The sequence below is a fragment of the Diceros bicornis genome, chromosome 6, assembly GCF_020826845.1.
Source record: "Diceros bicornis minor isolate mBicDic1 chromosome 6, mDicBic1.mat.cur, whole genome shotgun sequence".
NCBI classification, from domain to species: Eukaryota; Metazoa; Chordata; class Mammalia; order Perissodactyla; family Rhinocerotidae; genus Diceros; species Diceros bicornis.
The window spans coordinates 85,926,216-85,944,293 of NC_080745.1; the positions used below are offsets into that span (position 1 = coordinate 85,926,216).

At 38.2% G+C, this 18,078-nt stretch overlaps 1 protein-coding gene across 3 annotated transcripts in view; it reads left to right on the plus strand.

Annotated features, from left to right (window-relative positions):
- ACADSB (acyl-CoA dehydrogenase short/branched chain) overlaps positions 1–17,638 on the plus strand; it is a 49,800-nt gene extending 32,162 nt beyond the window's left edge. For 2 of the 3 annotated variants that reach the window (XM_058544194.1, XM_058544196.1), the window contains exons 4-11: positions 2,102–2,308; positions 2,834–3,004; positions 3,727–3,852; positions 5,215–5,307; positions 7,760–7,849; positions 11,509–11,646; positions 13,744–13,843; positions 14,558–17,638. In XM_058544194.1, the coding sequence (XP_058400177.1) occupies positions 2,102–2,308; positions 2,834–3,004; positions 3,727–3,852; positions 5,215–5,307; positions 7,760–7,849; positions 11,509–11,646; positions 13,744–13,843; positions 14,558–14,628 (996 nt within the window). In that variant the 3' untranslated portion in view covers positions 14,629–17,638. Of the gene's footprint in view, positions 1–2,101; positions 2,309–2,833; positions 3,005–3,726; positions 3,853–5,214; positions 5,308–7,759; positions 7,850–11,508; positions 11,647–11,852; positions 11,919–13,743; positions 13,844–14,557 lie in introns of those variants that run through there. The other variant, XM_058544195.1, reaches the window with a different exon arrangement.
- Positions 17,639–18,078: the final 440 nt, after the last annotated feature.

Below are 18,078 nucleotides of genomic sequence, written 5' to 3' on the forward strand. Positions count from 1 at the left end.
TTTTGAAAAATAGCCCTTTCCACCTAACTAGTTTTATTTTCTACCCATTTTAAGGAGACCAGCTTTTCTTCTTTTTTTTTTTTGTGAGGAGGATCGGCCCTGAGCTAACATCTGCCAATCCTCCTCTTTTTGCTGAGAAAGACTGGCCCTGGGCTAACATCCGTGCCCATCTTCCTCTACTTTATATGGGACACCGCCACAGCCTGGCTTGACAAGCAGTGCGTCAGTGCTTACCCGGGATCTGAACCGGTGAACCCCAGGCCGCTGCAGTGGAGCGCGCGCACTTAACCACTTGCGCCACCGGCCGCCCCAAGACCAGCTTTTTTATACCACGTATGGTAGTGATTTTTCCAACTTTCTCTTAGCAGTGAAACTCTTGGGAACATGGAATCATATCTGCAGCCACAGTGCGTCAGACAGCATCTCAGTCTGTTTCTCAGCCAGGTTTCATCCTCATTGTTAGCACAACCTCTAGGCTTCTCCGGGAAGTCTAGGGTTCCACAGTTTGGGCATCACTCTCCTGAGGGTGTAGTTCTTACAGATGGGGTCGTTGCAGCAATTAGTTGTCTGCCTGCTACCCCGCAACCTGCTCTTGCTTAGATGCAGCATCCCCTGGAGGGTCTGGTTGGTTGCACAGCTATTTTCCTGCACCGGCTGTTTTCGGCCTCACCTGACTCCTGACTCCTGCTGTCTCAGTTCTGTGGTCACCTGCTGTAGTAGCCCACAAAAACAGTATTTCCAATGTAGGAGAAATTGGTGACTTTTTTAGAGATGCAGTGTCTCTGACAGCTGTTCAAGATATCATCAGACAGGGACTATGCCCTCCTCAGTCTTCAGGCATCCTTCAGTTCTTCCTCATAGAGCATCGTTGCTGGTTCTCTAGCCATTTCAATCCTGCACCTTTGCGATTCTACCTTCATAGCAGCAAAGTTTCCTGTCATCTTAAAACATAAGAGCTGCACCCAGATGACAGCGTGGTGTGATTCTGGAAGTGTGTGGAGAGAGTAGAAAGAAGGGTTATCCTTTCATCTGTTAACAGCTCTGGGTCTTGAATCACATGTACACACGTTCTCTTCCTGAAATGAGGACACCGAGAAGCGGAGGACTGCGGGGCCAGCCCGGTGGCACAGTGGTTAAGTTTGGCAGGCTCCACTTTGGCGGCCCGGGTTCGCGGGCCCATTTCCCAGGCGTGGACCTACACCACTCATTAAGCCATGCTGTGGCAGTGTCCCACATACAATATGGAGGAAGATTGGCACGGATGTTAGCTTAGGGACAATGTTCCTCAGCAAAAAGAGGAAGATTGGCAACAGATGTTAGCTCAGGGCCAATCTTCCTCACCAAAAACAAATAAACACAAATGGAGGACTGTGGAAGTTTCCTGTTCCAGACTTAGGCATAGTTACTGAACGGTCAGACAGTCACTGGAAGGCCTTGGCCAGCATTTGGTTGTGTCTACCAGGCATCTGGGCCTTGTCTAGTAGGAAACACTACCAAATGGTGTCTGCTAATCATCTGGATTTGCTAAAATGGCCCACGAGGAGTGGTTGTTTAATTAATATCTTGGCTGAAAGAGTCAAGGTGGAGGAGCCTGGCTAGAAGAGATTATGCCAAATGAAACTGTAGATCTTCCCACCGTGGACAAGGTTGCTTTCTTCAGTTTCCTTATTACATTGAAATCAGTATTAAAGGGGGCCATGTTGAGAGACCAAACCAAAACACCACTTAGTTTTTAAGCAGGCAGCAACAGTTCTTAGCAATAAAGGTTATCAGAGATATATTTATATTATTTAAGATATTTTCTCATTATTCTATTCTGTTATCCTTCAAAGCATTTTACCTCTCTTATTTTTGTTTTTTAGGTCTCAAACAGAAACAAATGATTCTAGCATATAATTTCATCCTTTTCAAATATATGTAGTTTGTTATAGATTTTTTTTGTTACTATAACAGCGAAATAGCCATACGAAATTAAAATATACATACAAAATTTTAAAATTAAGAACTTATATGGTTGCAATTTATTTTTGAACTTGTTCTTGTAAGAAATTTTCCCATATAAAAATAGCTTTCTTAATCTGTTTCCTTGTTTTTCTTTTAGTTGATGGGTGTTGAAATTGACACCAGCTACGGAGGAACAGGAGCTTCGTTTTTTTCCTCTGTCCTGGTGGTAGAGGAATTAGCCAAAGTTGATGCATCTGTGGCTTTGTTATGTGACCTCCAGAACACGGTAGTTAACCCGCTGATTATGAAACATGGAACAGAAGAGCAAAAGGCTACCTACTTGACCAAGCTGGCTACAGAAAAAGTGAGTTGAGATGAGTTGTTGATCTGATCTTTTCTAGAGTTAGGACATTTTCAGGAGAAGAGTAGCTGCAGTGTTGACTTCACTATCCAGGACTACAATGCAGCACCATTAATTCATCAAGCATTGCTCAATAAATTAATTCTGCTAGAAAAATACACTCTGCCTCTCATTTGCCACTTGGAAATTTAGAGAATAATCATAAGACAATAAATTATTTTTTTGTCCCAATTATATTTTCTAATACCTTTGATGGTGGTTTCATTTACATTGAGATGTCTTTTACCGCAATCATTAAAACCAATTTAACATAACATCAGATGTGTGTGCTTGTCTTTAAATCTCAGACAAATAATAGAGTATATATTGGAAAATAATACTATCAGAATACCATTACTATTTTGAAAAGTACAGGCTTTTAAAAGTAGCTGAACATTTGATTTATAAATGTTTATTTTGCCATAAGTTTTTGTTATACAGAGTATAAATACAGTTATTAATTTGGAATTTTTTTCCTTCCATGTGTAGATAGGAAGTTTCTGCCTTTCAGAGGCTGAAGCAGGTAGCGATTCCTTTAGTTTAAAGACCAGAGCTGATAAAAAGGGAGATTATTACGTCATCAATGGGTCAAAGATGTGGGTTACCAGTGCCGAGTACGCAGGGCTCTTCCTGGTGATGGCAAATGTTGACTCTACCCTGGTAAGTTTGAAAACAAAATCTTTCCCTTTTCCTCCCTCATCTTTTTTCTTTAAATCTTTTCCTACTTCCATTTACTTTTTAGGACTTAGTCTTAAAATTCTTCATTCTCATCAGTACTGAAAATGTTATACAACTGACATCTTTTCATCTTCTTATTTACTAATCTTCTAAAATAAATATTGTTGATGTAATTATTACATGGAGGACTCATTAATTATCTCCTAATGTATTATATAGGAAGATAATATCTGATTTTTTAGAATTTTAAATTTTTTTTAATAATGAATAATTTAAGTATCTATTTAATACAGTTTATTTTTAAGAATATCTTATTGAGTTGGAAGATAGACATACAAGCAAAATAAATACATTTTATCTTTTCTGTTTTCTCTAATGTAACATGTAATTGAATTAAAATTTAAAACTTTATTTAATAAATTTAAATTTAAAAGATGTTCTCATGATCATATAATACTTTAGTGTAACTTAGTAATTTTAATAATCGTAATGATTTCTGAGAAAGTAATAGAAATGGTGAAGTTCTTGAGTTTGAATCTAATGCCCTTCAATCCTTTTCGTTTGGTAATGCACATGTTGCCATTGTGAGGCCTTTCATATTTATTGCTCAAGTCCATTTTTAGTTTTCTGTTTACTTTCAACTCTTTGGAAACAGAAGATCTTATCAGTCCAAGTGGTAATAGCGTTTTAAATCTTCTTTTTAGGGCTATAAAGGAATTACCTGCTTCTTAGTGGATCGTGATACTGAAGGCCTTCATATAGGGAAAGCAGAAAACAAATTGGGAATCAGAGCTTCCTCCACCTGTCCGTTAACATTTGGAAACGTCAAGGTGGGTATCTTAGAATTTCCAGTAAAAGACCAATGTGAAATAAGCTTTGCATGGAACTATAGATATGCAAAAAAAGTGTCGAGATATTAAGCATGTGTACGAGAGTATTTTGTAAGACTCTTGAACAATATTCTTAGGTTGGGTAATGACTAAGTGTACTTTTCCCAAGCGTTTAGGCCAAGAGTGGAAACCTTTCTGCCCAGCAGCTGGCCTCAAGGGCCAGTGCCAAGAATTAATCCCGTTTATACTTAGAAAACTTGACACTTGTGAACCAAACATGGCTTCAGAAAAGGAAGTGTGGTGTCTGTACACCAAGGGCCACAAGATGGGGATATTGCTCAGTGAGAGTGGAAAACAACCAGACAGTGCCCCACAGTTTAGTGTTGTGTCTGTTGAAAATGAGATAGAGAAGATTGCCAAAATACTTTTGCTTTAGAAGTTTACAGAGATAGAACAGGTTAGGATGGACTTTCTCCCTCTCAGGGTAGAACTTGATCTTTTTACTCATGGAGGGTCTTCACAGGTGTCATTTGAGCCTCATACTTCATCCCAACTGTCTTTCTTCTTCTACTTTCCTTTTCTTTCTCCATTCTGCCTCCTCTCTCTCCTAACTGCTCATATTATAGAGCTAAGTGTATTTCTTATTGTTCCTAGTCTAGATTTGTTTTCAATCATGAATAAACATTTTAGTCTATTTCTTCTCTCCTTTCTCCTCCTCGCTCTTGTACACACATGCGTGTGAACACACACCCCTCACTTGATTTTTATGGGAATAATTGCCTCAACAGAAGAAAGGTTTACTACCCTTACTTTAGCAAGTACTTACATATTTTCTGTCATTCCTAATATGTTATCTTGTACTATAGCACACAGAATGCAGTAGTGAACAGCGTGGACTTGAGTCCTGTCTCTCCAAGAGCTGTGTGGGAAACAGTTTAGAGGGAGACAGAGACGTAGCTGATGGGGCCGGCCTGGTGGCTCAAGCAGTTAAGTGTGCGCGCTCCACTGTGGCGGCCTGGGTTTGCCAGTTCGGATCCCAGGCGCGCACCAAAGCCTGCTTGTCGAGCCATGCTGTGGCGGCGTCCCATATAAAGTAGAGGAAGATGGGCACGGATGTTAGCTCAGGGCCAGTCTCCCTCAGAAAAAAGAGGAGGATTGGCATCAGATGTTAGCTTAGGGCTGATCTTCCTCACACACACACACAAAATAAAGAGACGTAGCTGATAATTTCCTTGCAGTTTAATAAATACTGTGCTACAGTAATATCACACAAATTGGAAATATATGTGCATTTGAAAATATATTATCAGAATGAATTATGTCAAATTAAATTGAGAAATAACTGCACACATTTCTTTTCAGGTTCCAGAAGCCAATGTCCTGGGACAAATTGGACACGGCTATAAGTATGCCATAGGAGTCCTTAATAAAGGCAGAATAGGAATTGCTGCACAGGTTAGTCAAATTTTACCAATTTAACTTAACTCTTCCACGGTGTGGGTCAAGTGAAATGTGGAAAGAAAAAATGCCCTAAAACCAGTATTTGGAAGCCTGTGACCACGAGATGGCTCCCTTCCCTTCCATGAGGTGAAAGAATGGCTTCTGACTGTGATTTCCTTCAAGTTTCACTTTGGTCAATTATATAATATCCTGAGACCCAAACAATGGCTTCGTGGTGATGTTCTCCTTTGAGAACATTAAAGTATTATCCAGTACCTGAATCAATAACTTCTAAAATATATTGTAAATTAAATATGGCATTTTTTAAAAAATCAACCTTTCAAAGCATGAAATTCATTCTGGAAGAAATGTTTTAAATTAAGAGTAAATAATAATCTACTGCGTAATAAAAGCCTCTAATCTATAGATAATGAAAGGTTTATTGCTTAGTGTTTTGCATATGAAAATCAGTCAATTTTGTGTGTGTGGCACTTGAAATAAAATAACCACAATTAAATAGAGGTATAAGATGAGAACTATTCAATTTTTTACCAAATTTGCCCTTTTGGTGCATATTACTTTTTTCTATTAAGTGATAATCAGTTATTTTCTAGATTAACAAAATGAATAAAGTCTTTGGTTTTATTATAAATTATGTCATTTTTATAGAATATGTTTATTTATTTTTAATCAGTGAGTATCCAAAATTCAAAAACTTACGGCTTTTGGATTTTGAAGGTGTTACATGTATATTAGCTGTTGGAGTACTTAAATGTTGTGGTATTCCTCTAGTTTTTTTACACTGTTAATTTGCTAACAAAATATTCTTAGATAAAAACTTAACCCATGTTTCCCACAAAGCTAGATAATATGTTACTAAAGAGAATTGGCTTATCTGTTCTTTTTAAAGTTTTTCTGTGATGCAATTTCATCAGAAAGGGCATTAAAAACTATAGTACTGGATCTCCTTGTTCCCAGACATATAAATAATATAGATGTTCTGGCAGTAAAATACACAGCCTGGGCTTTAGTCTATTACTCCAAGTTATCTTATAACCTAATTAAAAGTTAAGGTCAGGTAGTTATTATTTCTTGGTTAATGCTATGGATGCCTTTTAGAGAAAGAGGCACATATAACAATGAACTGAAGACATCCATCCTCAAAACTCTGCAGTCAAAGAGAATTTAGTTTTTTAGTATTTATAGTGAAAACATTTTATCAAGATGGAAAAGCCTATTTTGATTGACCACTGATCATTTCAATTTTCATGTCAATATAGGATATTATCAACAAACTTTAGTATAAACTTTATAGTATAACTTTAGTTATAAGGGTATAATGTCATCATCTTATCTCAAAGCCAAAAGTGCAATGAGTTGCTGTCTCACTTTAATTTGGTTTTTTGTTTTTGTTTTTTGTCTTCTAATTTTTAGCATAATATTCTATTCTCCAGAAAGTTCAAAATAAAAGGCTAAAGGAAAATGTGAATGAACACTAATGAAATATTGATACGTTTGTGAGCATTTCCCCCTAGAGCTTTAACTATTGATTTTTTTTTCCTTTTTCTAAAACCTACATAGTTTGACATAATTAGATAGTGATTTAATGGCTACCTAATGTTGAAATTTAGAAACCATTTTTAAGCTTGAATTGTTCAATAGCTATGGAGATTGGTTAGCAATGAGACAGTTCAGCTAAAATTGTCACCACGTCCTGATTTGTTCTTCAAGTGTGTAAATTAATGTTTTTACCAGATGCTGTCTCTATCAGTTGTTCTCAACTCTAGCTCTGTGTTAAATCATCTAAGGAATTTTTAAAATGCTGATGTTCAGGCCATACTCATCCCTCTCCACTCACAAGCTTTGGATTCGGTTGGTAGACATCCACATCAGTATTTTTTTTTTATCAGGTTCCCTCAAGTGGTTCTAATATGCAGCCAGGGTTGAGAAACACTGCTCTTTTATATTCTAATGCCCTTTCCACCAAAGCTCTTATTAATCCTGATTATATACAGAATGGACAGGAAGATAGAAGGTTAAGAAGTGACCTTCTGCATTTGACTTCTAGGACTAGAGGGAGCTACTTTACAGTCTTTCAGGCCAGTTTTGAGCAAAATTTTCTGAGGTTCATTTTATGCCTGGAGACTCAGAGCTTAAGGGAGAAGTTTCCTGAAAAGTATTCTGCTTGTGTGAACACAGCTGTGCCAGGAGATTTACTTCTATGCTGGAATTCAATATCCTCATATTCATATGACATCTCTCACATTGTCTCCCAATTGCTGGAAGTTATGTTCTGCAAATGCAGTGGGTGAAGGTTATTAACATACACCTCACCACCTCAGTATCTCTAGTTCTTCCCCTACCCCAAGGATTCAGTCTGCCTGTAAAAGGAATTTATAACTTAAATGATTAAAATAATGCATAAACTTATAACAAAATAAGAAATTCTGATCTTTTTTTTTAACAGATGCTGGGACTGGCTCAAGGATGTTTTGACTTCACTATTCCATATATTAAAGAAAGGGTACAATTTGGCAAAAGAATATTTGATTTTCAGGTATAGAATTATTGGCATGTTTCTACTGTACTGGACTCTCCCATCTTCCTGTGAATGAAGAGCTGTGTTATAAATTCCTCGGGGGATTTCGATAGGAGAGATGTAGGGGAGGCAGGGCATGTATTTGTGAATGCCTGGACCTTCTCCAAGGGCAGAGCAGTAGTCCTGGAGGCCCAGCTATGGCACGACTGGGGATATCGTGGTGAGCACTTGGGAGCTGTCTCCTCACCACTTTGTAAGTTCCAGGGCATGGGGTCTGCAGTCAGACTTCCTGGGTTCAAATCCTGGTTCTTGTCTCACTAGCTTTAGCCCTTGGACAAGTTACCTCCCCTCTCTAAGTCCCAGGTGCCTCGTCTATAAAATGAAGATAATACTGACCTCCCCTCTAGGGTGATTTTGAGTCAGGTAGATATGTAGAACACATTGCCCGAGTCTAACAGGTGCTCAGGAAATGTAGCACTTGTTCAGAATCAGGCCAGAGCCCTGTGGCACTCCTCAGAAGACTGCACTTTGACACATCCGTCTTATAGAAGGCACAGCTTGCTGCAATAAGTGCGAATGAGATGCTCTCAGTCAAGCATCTTGGGAAATACTGGCCTGGTCCAATGACATGGCTTCTCAGGGCTCCCCAGGCAATCGGGATTTGTTGGTGGCAATATGCATTCTTCCTGTCCACTTTGAGATCTTGCCAGGTTGGGGGAAGCCTGGAGTGGTGGCTTACCAAGCTTACTCAAACACATTACTTAAAAATCCAGAATTACTTTACATGTTTGCAAAACCTCCCTTTAAGCAGCTCTAGGCTCCAAATACAGTTTCTTATTACATTACCAGCTCTGTCATGCAGCATTGTCTTCCGGCTCTGTAATAACGTCTAGGCATCACACAAGCACACCCCAGTTGCACGTATGTAGAGATTCTAGGCTGTGGGTGTGCACAGTCAGTTCAAGGCCTAGAAAGACTGAGCATGGCAGGCCTGGCCAGGGCCCACCACAGCCCATACCATCATTGCCATCATGTATGTGGGAAACTGAGGCACATGGAAAGCAAGTTCTCAAGGTCGTAACGCTAAAGCTAGTAAGGTGTCAAAATTACAGGTTTTTTGTCTTGGCTTCGGGTCTAATTTTCATGTCATACTAGAGTACTTTCTCAGAGCCAGCCACCACATAAATTGCAAGGAAAGGGACAGAATGTGAAGGCAGTTTTGATGGGGTCTTTTGATCTTTGTACACAGGAAACAGTATTTCCATGTATATGGGGTTGGAGAGGGAGGGAGAAGGGGTCAGGTGTACTAATAGGTATAATCATGATATATTTCTAAAGATGCCTAGTAAGGGTAATTAAAACTTTTAGAAATTTGCTCTTAAAAAGCAACATTATTAATTTTATATATCTCTGTGAAGCTTTGATAAAAGTTAGTAGAGTTTTTTTCTAACTGCTTTAATCTCATTATAGTGGTTTGTTTTTTGCTTTGCCTGCCATCATTCGTATCTTTCTCTCCTCTAGACTATAAGCTCCTTGAGGGTAGGGACCAGGCCTCTTCATCCTTATTTCTTTTGGTTGTTTATTCAGCACAGATTTATTGAGCATGTTCTCCATGCCAGGCCCTGTGTTCACAATGTAGTTAAGAAACCAGTATTCGTGATGGTGGGTTCTTGTAGGGCAGGAGACATGCCAAGCTCGCTTTTCTGTCTCTCATGGTGCCTAATATGGTCATTAGAGTAGACAAGTTGATGGCAACCATCAGTTTAATTGAACGAATGTACTTTTCAAAAATAATTAGAATCTCTGCATTCCACCTAACGAGCCATAAACAATTTCTAGAATAGTGTATTGGCATATAAATAGACAAATTGACTAATGGCACAAAACAGAAAGGTCAGAAATAGATCCCTGCATGTATGGAAAGTTTATATGGTAGAGATGGCATTGCAGATCACTGAGTGGGACTATTCTTTCCTTGTGGAAAAAAATGAAGCTGGATCCCTACCTCACACCATACACAGAAAATAGATTTCAGATGTATTAAAGATGTAACATAAAAAGCAAAATTTTAAGTTTTAGGAGAAAACATAGGAGAATGTCTTTTTGATCTCATGGTAGGAAAATGTTTTGTAAGCAAGACACCAAAAGGACTGATTATAAAAGATAATGAGAATGGTGAATTTGGCTACCAAATTTCTTTTCCTCAAAAGATGCTACAAAGTAAAAAGACAAATCATAAGGAAGAAAATATTTGCTCTACACATAGGTTAGTGGGTGTTCAATTTTTTATTATGCTGCATAACCTATGTACGTATAACATAGTCTTTTTTGTGCATATCAAATATTATAGAAGGAGGAGAAGAATCTGTCGGGTATTTGTGAGCAGTATTGTTTTTCTCCAGCTTATCCCTCTTTTTTGCTTAGGAAAGGCCATCCCTAGGATTATTGAGTAATTGCCTTGAGGTTTCCTGACTTAGGAATCATCACACAATATCATCATTATTTAACCATCTGTTCTCCCTGCTGGGCTAGATAAGTCATAAGCACAAGGAACTCTGACTGTAACGTTCAGTGTCAGTCAGTTGCTGTCATTGTCTCTATTGCTCAGCACACTGCCTGGCATACCATAGGTGCTCAGTACATGTCTGGGCAGATGGGTATGTGAAGCATGAGAAACATTTCAGTTTGTAATAATCTATGCCCATATTTCCAGGAAATTGTTTATAACTGTAAACTATTAATATTCATGTTCTCACTAGTGTACTCATTTCTCTCTTTGACTGACATTTACTGTGTGCCTAATCACCCTCTAAAATTTCAGAGTGGTAGTGATTTCTTTAGGGTGTTTTCTTTTTTAAGTTATTCTTCTGTTTCCTATAGCCCTAAAGAAACTGGTACGTGTTCATGAATACTGCAGTGCAGTTACTTCAATAAAGTTACTTAGAGAAAATTGGTGCTTCAAATATTCCTTCATTACTTTGCAGCTAACATCTTTTAATGCCTTGAGGCTATATGCAGAATCAAAATTTTGTTACTTCAAGCAAGTAAAAAAATATATTTAAATTTTTGCTTTGCTGGGATTTAGTTTAAGCTGAATTTTGGTCCTAAAAAGGGTTGAAAATAATTATTAAATATAACAGTCAAATTTTCAAACCTAATTTTGTGATAGTTTATTTTTTAAATCTTGAAGATATAAAGAATTGCATGAACTTTGAAATTTTTCTAAGAAACAGTACATGTAGTGTCATATTTCGTTTTAGATTGCAGATTTTAAAGTATTTTTACAAAATGAATGTGAGTTTCCTTTGGGGTATATATATATATATTTATGTGTATGTGAGGAAGATTGTCCCTGAGCTAACATCTGTTGCCAATCCTCCTCTTTTTGCTGAGGAAGGTCGGCCCTGGGCTAACATCTCTGCCCATCTTCCTCTGCTTTATATTTGGGACACCGCCACGGCATGGCTTGATAAGCGGTGCATAGGTCCACTCCCAGGATCCAAACCTGCAAACCCCAGGCTGCCGAAGCAGAGCGCATGAACTTAACCCCTATGCCACCAGGCCAGCCCATTTGGGGTATATTTTGAGTCAGTAGTGTTCCATATCCAGGCAGGACTTTGAGGAAAAGCTGTGTTTTCGGAGATCATCATTCTCTAACTTGGGCCTGAATGTTACAGGGGCTCCAACACCAAGTGGCTCAAGTGGCCACCCAGCTGGAGGCCACGAGGTTACTGACATACAACGCTGCCAGGTTTGTAGAAGCTGGAAGGCCATTCATAAAAGAAGCATCTATGGCCAAATACTATGCATCAGAGGTAAAAAAAAAGAAAAAGTAATTCAACCTTCATTTTTTTTTCAGATGTGTATTTATTAACCGTTGCACTTAGGAATGTTGGTTGAGCATTTGTTTGTTTTTCAAGTAAAATAACATGGACTTTCCATTTCCTACAACAGAAAAGCAAAAATGTAAAGCTTCCATAGGAAAGTGCTTTAATTATGTGAGGTCTCGATGTTTTCACAGGATCTTAACTGGAGACCGAGTCACCCAATTCAGGTAGAACACCCATCATAAATCATAATATGTCATAAATAAATAAATGGATGAGCCTCATCTGAATGATGGCGTCATATGCATGCTTTCAGGTTTGAGCAAGGAGAAGGCCAGGGGAGATGACATGAAATAAAAACACCAAGGAGAGATTGCCCATGTTTTCAGTGCTTTCTTCATACATACGCATTCTGTATTTAACACATTAGACCTTGGCTGGAGAACTTAGCCAAATCACTGGGCTGCTATTTCCCAGCCTCGGCAGTATGTCTTATTCATTCCGTGGCTTCAAATATTCATTTAACCTCTTCAGCCCTAAAATTTAATCTCCTAACTCAACCTCCCTTCTGAGTTCCAGGCTATTAGACCCAATTTCCCCTTCACCTACCCCCCCCATTACACCAGTCAGAAACCTGAGGTCACCTTGACACCCTCCTGTCCCTCATCCCCCACACTGAATCCATCATGTTCCTGAGGATTATACCCCCTAAATATTTCTTGATTTTGTGTATTTCTCTCTCTTTCCACTGCCACCTCTCTAGACCCAGCTGTATCATTTCTTGACCAAACTACTGCAGTCACCTTCTGACCTCTGCAAAGGTCCCTGTTGCTTCCTCCAATCCAGTCTCCTTTTTCAAAATGCCCATGAGGCCATGTCAGTCTCCAGCTTTAAACCCTTCAGTGGCTTCTCAAAACAAATGGAACAATATTTGTATTCATTTCCTATTGCTGCTTTTAACAAATTACCAAAAATTTAGTGGCCTAAAAATATAATTTTATTATCTCAGAGTTCTGGAGGTCAGCGGTTTGAAATGAGTATAATGGGATAAAATCAAGGTGTCAGCAGAGCTGCCTTCCTGGAGGCTCTGGGGGAAAATCCATTTCCTTGCTGTTTCCAGCTTTTAGAGGCTACTTGCATTCCTTGACTTGTAGCCCCTTCCTCTGTCTTCAGACCCAACAGTGTAGCATGTTCAAATCTCTAACTCTCGCCCTGTTAACCTCCCTCTTTCCCTTGTAAGGATCCTTGTGATTACATTGGGCCCACCCAGAGAATGCAGGATAAGCCCCCCGTCTCAGAGTCCTCAACTTAATCACATCTGCAAATCCCTGTTGCCATGTAGGGTAACAAACATAGTTGCAGTTTCTGGGGATTCGCATGTGGACATCTTTGGGGGGCCATTACAATATTCAAACTGCTCGCCCTCGTATGAGGCCCACCTGCCTCTCCTCTCTTCACAGCTCGCCCTGACCCCAACCCATTGGCCCTCTCCCAGGTCCTTGAGGCTGATACACCTGTTTTTCCCTTGGAGCCTTTCCATGAGTTCCTCAACTTGAAATGTCCCCTAACTCGTCCTGTAGATCTCAGCTAAGCTGTAATTTCCTCACATACTTCCCCATCTAAATCATGTTAGCTTTCTTAGCAAGTCTTCTTTTGCCCCAAACAGTTTATCAGTTTCTGTAATTTTTGCTTTAAATGTGTGTCTCTCCAAATGAGCACCAGGACCAAAACGGCAGTGATTGGCCACCCTCTGCCATTGTATACCCAGTGGCTGGCAGAGTGTGCGATATGAAGAAGGCCCTTGATAAATATTTGCTGAATAAATGATGCCTGTCAGCAAGTGTATGTGTCTGAACAATATGTAATTTTCTTAAGAAAATAGGAATTTTGTGAATTAATAAGATATTTTACATAAACGGTATAAAAAATGGGACCAAAGAGACAATACTAGTTTATGAAATAACTTTAATCTCCATTTACCAATAACAGTGAATCCAGTATTACTAAAAATATTCCACAGGAGTGTTCCTTATAATGCAAAAGTTACATGGTATCAGCTTGTGATTTGTTGCTGATTTTTGGTAGATTGCAGGACTAACAACTAGTAAATGCATGGAGTGGATGGGAGGAGTAGGCTACACCAAAGATTATCCTGTGGAAAAGTACTTCCGAGATGCAAAGATTGGTAAATAGATTTTTTACATTTTATTTTGTTTTCTTTTATTCGCCTCTGTAGGTGTGTGGGCTGTTGTAGTTGTTTGATTTTGTATTACTGGTACCTTGGCAAAAGCAATTTTATGTGTATTGGCTCTCTTCTTTACTGTGCCTGGGTGTTTTTCCCCATGTCTTGCTTCAAAAAAAATGGGTTTATATTTTTAAAAATATTAAATTGCCTTTTTAAATGCCTCAACAGGCCTTTTAGTAAAACCACAACAAAATCTGCTGTCTTAATTTTTCTTTTACTAAAAATGTTAATATTTTCATTAGTTTAATGTTGTCTTTGAAGCTTAAGTAAGCTTCTGATTTCAGAAGCTAAGTGCCTCATGAAGTCTGAGCATTCCGATGCTCCACTACCAGATAGGAAGATGGAAACAGAGCATTACTGAAAGTTACCTGTTCCTGAATAACAGTCCAGGCATCTGCATTAATAGTTTAGGAACGAAAAACTTCAACTGTTTAACACGGATTCTGGCATCAGAATCCAGTTTCCAAGTGGAAAATATCATCTGTAAGGCAAAATCACTTTGTTAAATAGTACCATATTCAGCGGCCGTTGAATGAGGTTACCAGTAACAATTTTGTAGCAAATGCAGAGGTGATGTTTGTAGAGCTATTTCTTGTACAGACACTTAACTATGGATCCGTTCCTTATTGTTTCTTTTGCTCCCTTTTGTTTAAGGTTCAATATATGAAGGAGCTTCAAATATTCAGCTGAACACCATTGCCAAGTGCATCGATCCAGAATACTGACATCCACAGGAATGGAACCCCTCCCTGATGCTGCTGGTGTAGAATCTTAAACTATGTGCCTTTGGGGGATCCAAGCCCTTAGTCATGGATCTTGGGGTAGACCTTTCTGTTTCACTTTCCAGTCTGCTTAACTTATACGCGGGAAATCGTTTTTAAAATTTGGGAAGAAATGCATCCCTATTTTCTACAAAACTATTTTTAAAGTTCTATAAGTATTATCATTCTAGCTTCAGGGTGTACAGAAGTTTCACTCTATCAGCATTTGGAAAAATAAAGACATTGGAAGTGTTACAGACATGGCTATTTTATATTCCTATTAAATCTTTATTTTGTGGCATCAGTCAGAGGAACCTTTGCTATAGGTGGCAATTCTATGGAATAGATAGATTCAATTCTAAGTTGCTAAACTAGGTAGAAACTGAAAAAAATTTATTTAGAAAAATCTTAAAATGCTGGTTCTAAATACCTAAGAATGGGTGAAAAATAAAGTATAACTCTGTAGGTCAAATAATTGAAGAAAACATTGTGGGTTTTTTTTAGTGAGAAAGATTAGTCCTGAGCTAACATCTGTCGCCAATCCTCCTCTTTTTGCTGAGGAAGATTGGCCCTGGGCTAACATCCGTGCCCATCTTCCTCTGCTTTATATGGAACGCTGCCACAGCAGGGCTTGACAAGTGGTATGTCGGTGCGCGCCCAGGATCTGAACCCCGGGCCACCGCAGCGGAGTGCGCGCACTTAACTGCTGTGCCACCGGGCCGGCCCTGAAGAAAACATTATTTTGACAAAGTAAAGCAATATAATTTGTTACTATAATTGTCCTGTTTAAAAGATGCATTTCATGATGGTTTTAGCAGATCATTTTAGAAACAAGTCTGCATTAGTTTTCAAGTGTAAAGTTTAAATAATTTGGTTTAATAATCAGAATGTATTCAATATTGTAATATTCATCCTATCATGCACTATTTTTCAACGATACAATTTCTTTCTATATTTAAATTGAATACTGTTTCCTCAAACTTAGTTATTGGTCTTTATCATGAATAGTCATTCAGAAATTATGTTTTGGTTCAGTGATTCTCACGAGAAATTTCTTGCCCCAATAAAGAAGGACATCAAAATCTTGTAAGGAATGAGGGATAGAAGGTGGCTCTAGAGTTTGAAAAAGCATATTGAGTAATGAGAAAAATAATTTTATATCTCAGAAGGCAAAAATGAATATATTGTCTTAACTATACAAATTATAGAAAGGCAAAGCTTGACAAAACATATAGCTGGTGATGTGATTTCTTCAGTATTGGTGATTCTCAGTCAGGAAAAGAGACCACTCTAAGGTACAGATCCTGAGTCCCCTTACGTGGCATGGGTCAGAGATGTTGAAAAACATTTCAAGGCTCATACAGTTGCTTAAAATAATCACTACTGTTGAATAGGAATCCCTTTAATACTTAAATGAAAGGATAATGTTTATTTAAGAAAACTTGACATTTTCAAAGTAACTTTGCTTTGCACATTCATGTTTAGTGAATTGGATTAATTTCTGTAATGCAAATCATAGGTAAATATTCAGAGTCATGTAAGTACAATTGAGATAGGAATTACACTAAAATGTTAGGAAGAAATGAGGACAAATTTAGACCCTGGATCAAGAGATAAAGTCTATCTGACTTTCACATAGGGAGATGATGGAAACCGACTCATTTAGTCTTTCAGAACAGAAAGACAGTGGTCTGATAAGGAAAGTAGAGGATAGATGAAATGCCCTAAAAGGGGGCTTGAACATCTTTAATTTCTGTGATTCCGTGAAAGAGGTAGACTTTATAGGTAATGGAGCCAACATTCGTAAAAAGAATCCCAACTTCCTCCTGTAGAATTATAAACACGTGAAACTACAATAAACCTCGGGTTCAAATGAGCAGCATTAGAGAGGCTCCTGTGTACGTCTGGGCCTTGAATTTATATTTGGTCTTGATACGGTTCTAATTCTGTGTATATTTTTTGTGCACGTTCACAAAGAACAGTTGAAAATTAGGTATTATAGTTAATATATCTACCTACCTTCTTCTATTGGTGAATCATTGTGTTATTTTACCATTTACCAAAGAGGATATTGTGGGTTTTCCCTGTAGTTCTTCCCTTATAGCTTTTCTTGATAACCGTGACTTTGGAGTCTTAAAAACTATCTATCTTGAGTTTGTATTTAGTGGAGGATGATCTTGTTCACCTCCTAAAGCCTATCATTATTGTTTGCTAATTTGGGGCTTGGGCTGTCATGGGGCTCAGAAGGTAAGACTTGAACACAAGCACCAAGGAACCGCTCACCCGTATTTGGTGGGCAGAGCAGGACTCTACCCAACTGCTAAGTTAGTATTGTTAGAAATTTCATTTTACAACACGAAAATGAACGTGTCAAAGATTTTAGAATTATGGAAAGTTAAACCTAGAAAGACCTTAGAGAACCATCCAGCTAACTCTCATTTTAAAAGTGAAGGATTCGTAGCCCAGAATACTTGCCCGAGGTCATCCATCCAGGGACAGAAAAGACAAGGATCCAAATGTAGTGGCTCCCAATTCAGTGCTCTTCCTACTGTTGAACATTGGTCTCTGTTCAACAAATTTGGGATTTTATCCTTGATATATTTTAATACTCTTATTGATTTATTTTAGGTTTAATTGATAAATAATTAATATTTCAGAAATGTTAAGATTGATCAGTGTCATTGTTTACATATATTAATCACCTGCCAAAAGCACTCGCTCTCCCAGGGTGTAGAGCTGGTGTGTCAAATGTGAAAGTTATTATGTGTGATCATTTGGTTTTGTGATTATGACGTATTTTAGTAAATGTACCGGTTGTATCCTTGCTGATATATTTTCACTGATCTTTCATAAAGTGCAAGTTTTGTTGTAATGGTACGTATCAGACTGTATTCAGTGTTATAAAATCAGTATTCTATGGAGAATGAAAAAATAAAGGACAAACTTGACTGGAGACTTTTGCTACTTTGATGAAGCAGAATTGTTTGTTATACCTGCACACGAAGCAGGGAAATAATGTAATCTTCCTGCAAGATAGATATAACACTTGTTGATCAAGCTGATAGCTTATCTCTCGTGTAAGCCAGTTTGTTTCCAGAGAAGAGGTCTTATAATGCAGACCAAGTTTAAATTCTTGATGCTAAAGAAAATTTTAGCAGAGGACCTTTTTTTTTTAAAGCAGAATAAGCAGCTCCTCAGTAGAGAGGTCAGCTCCTCTGAGCACATCTTCATTGTACAGATCTTATCTAGTGATATGTGTGCCTCTGCTTCACAGTGTTACCCTTGGAAAGCTTGTATTGTTGTACCTTTTACTCAGTGATACACTGTAGTCTAATGCCACAGGAGATTTCAGCCTATCTGTTCCCCATTATCTCCGACATTAATTTGGAAATCAAGATATCAGTACCTTTTTTC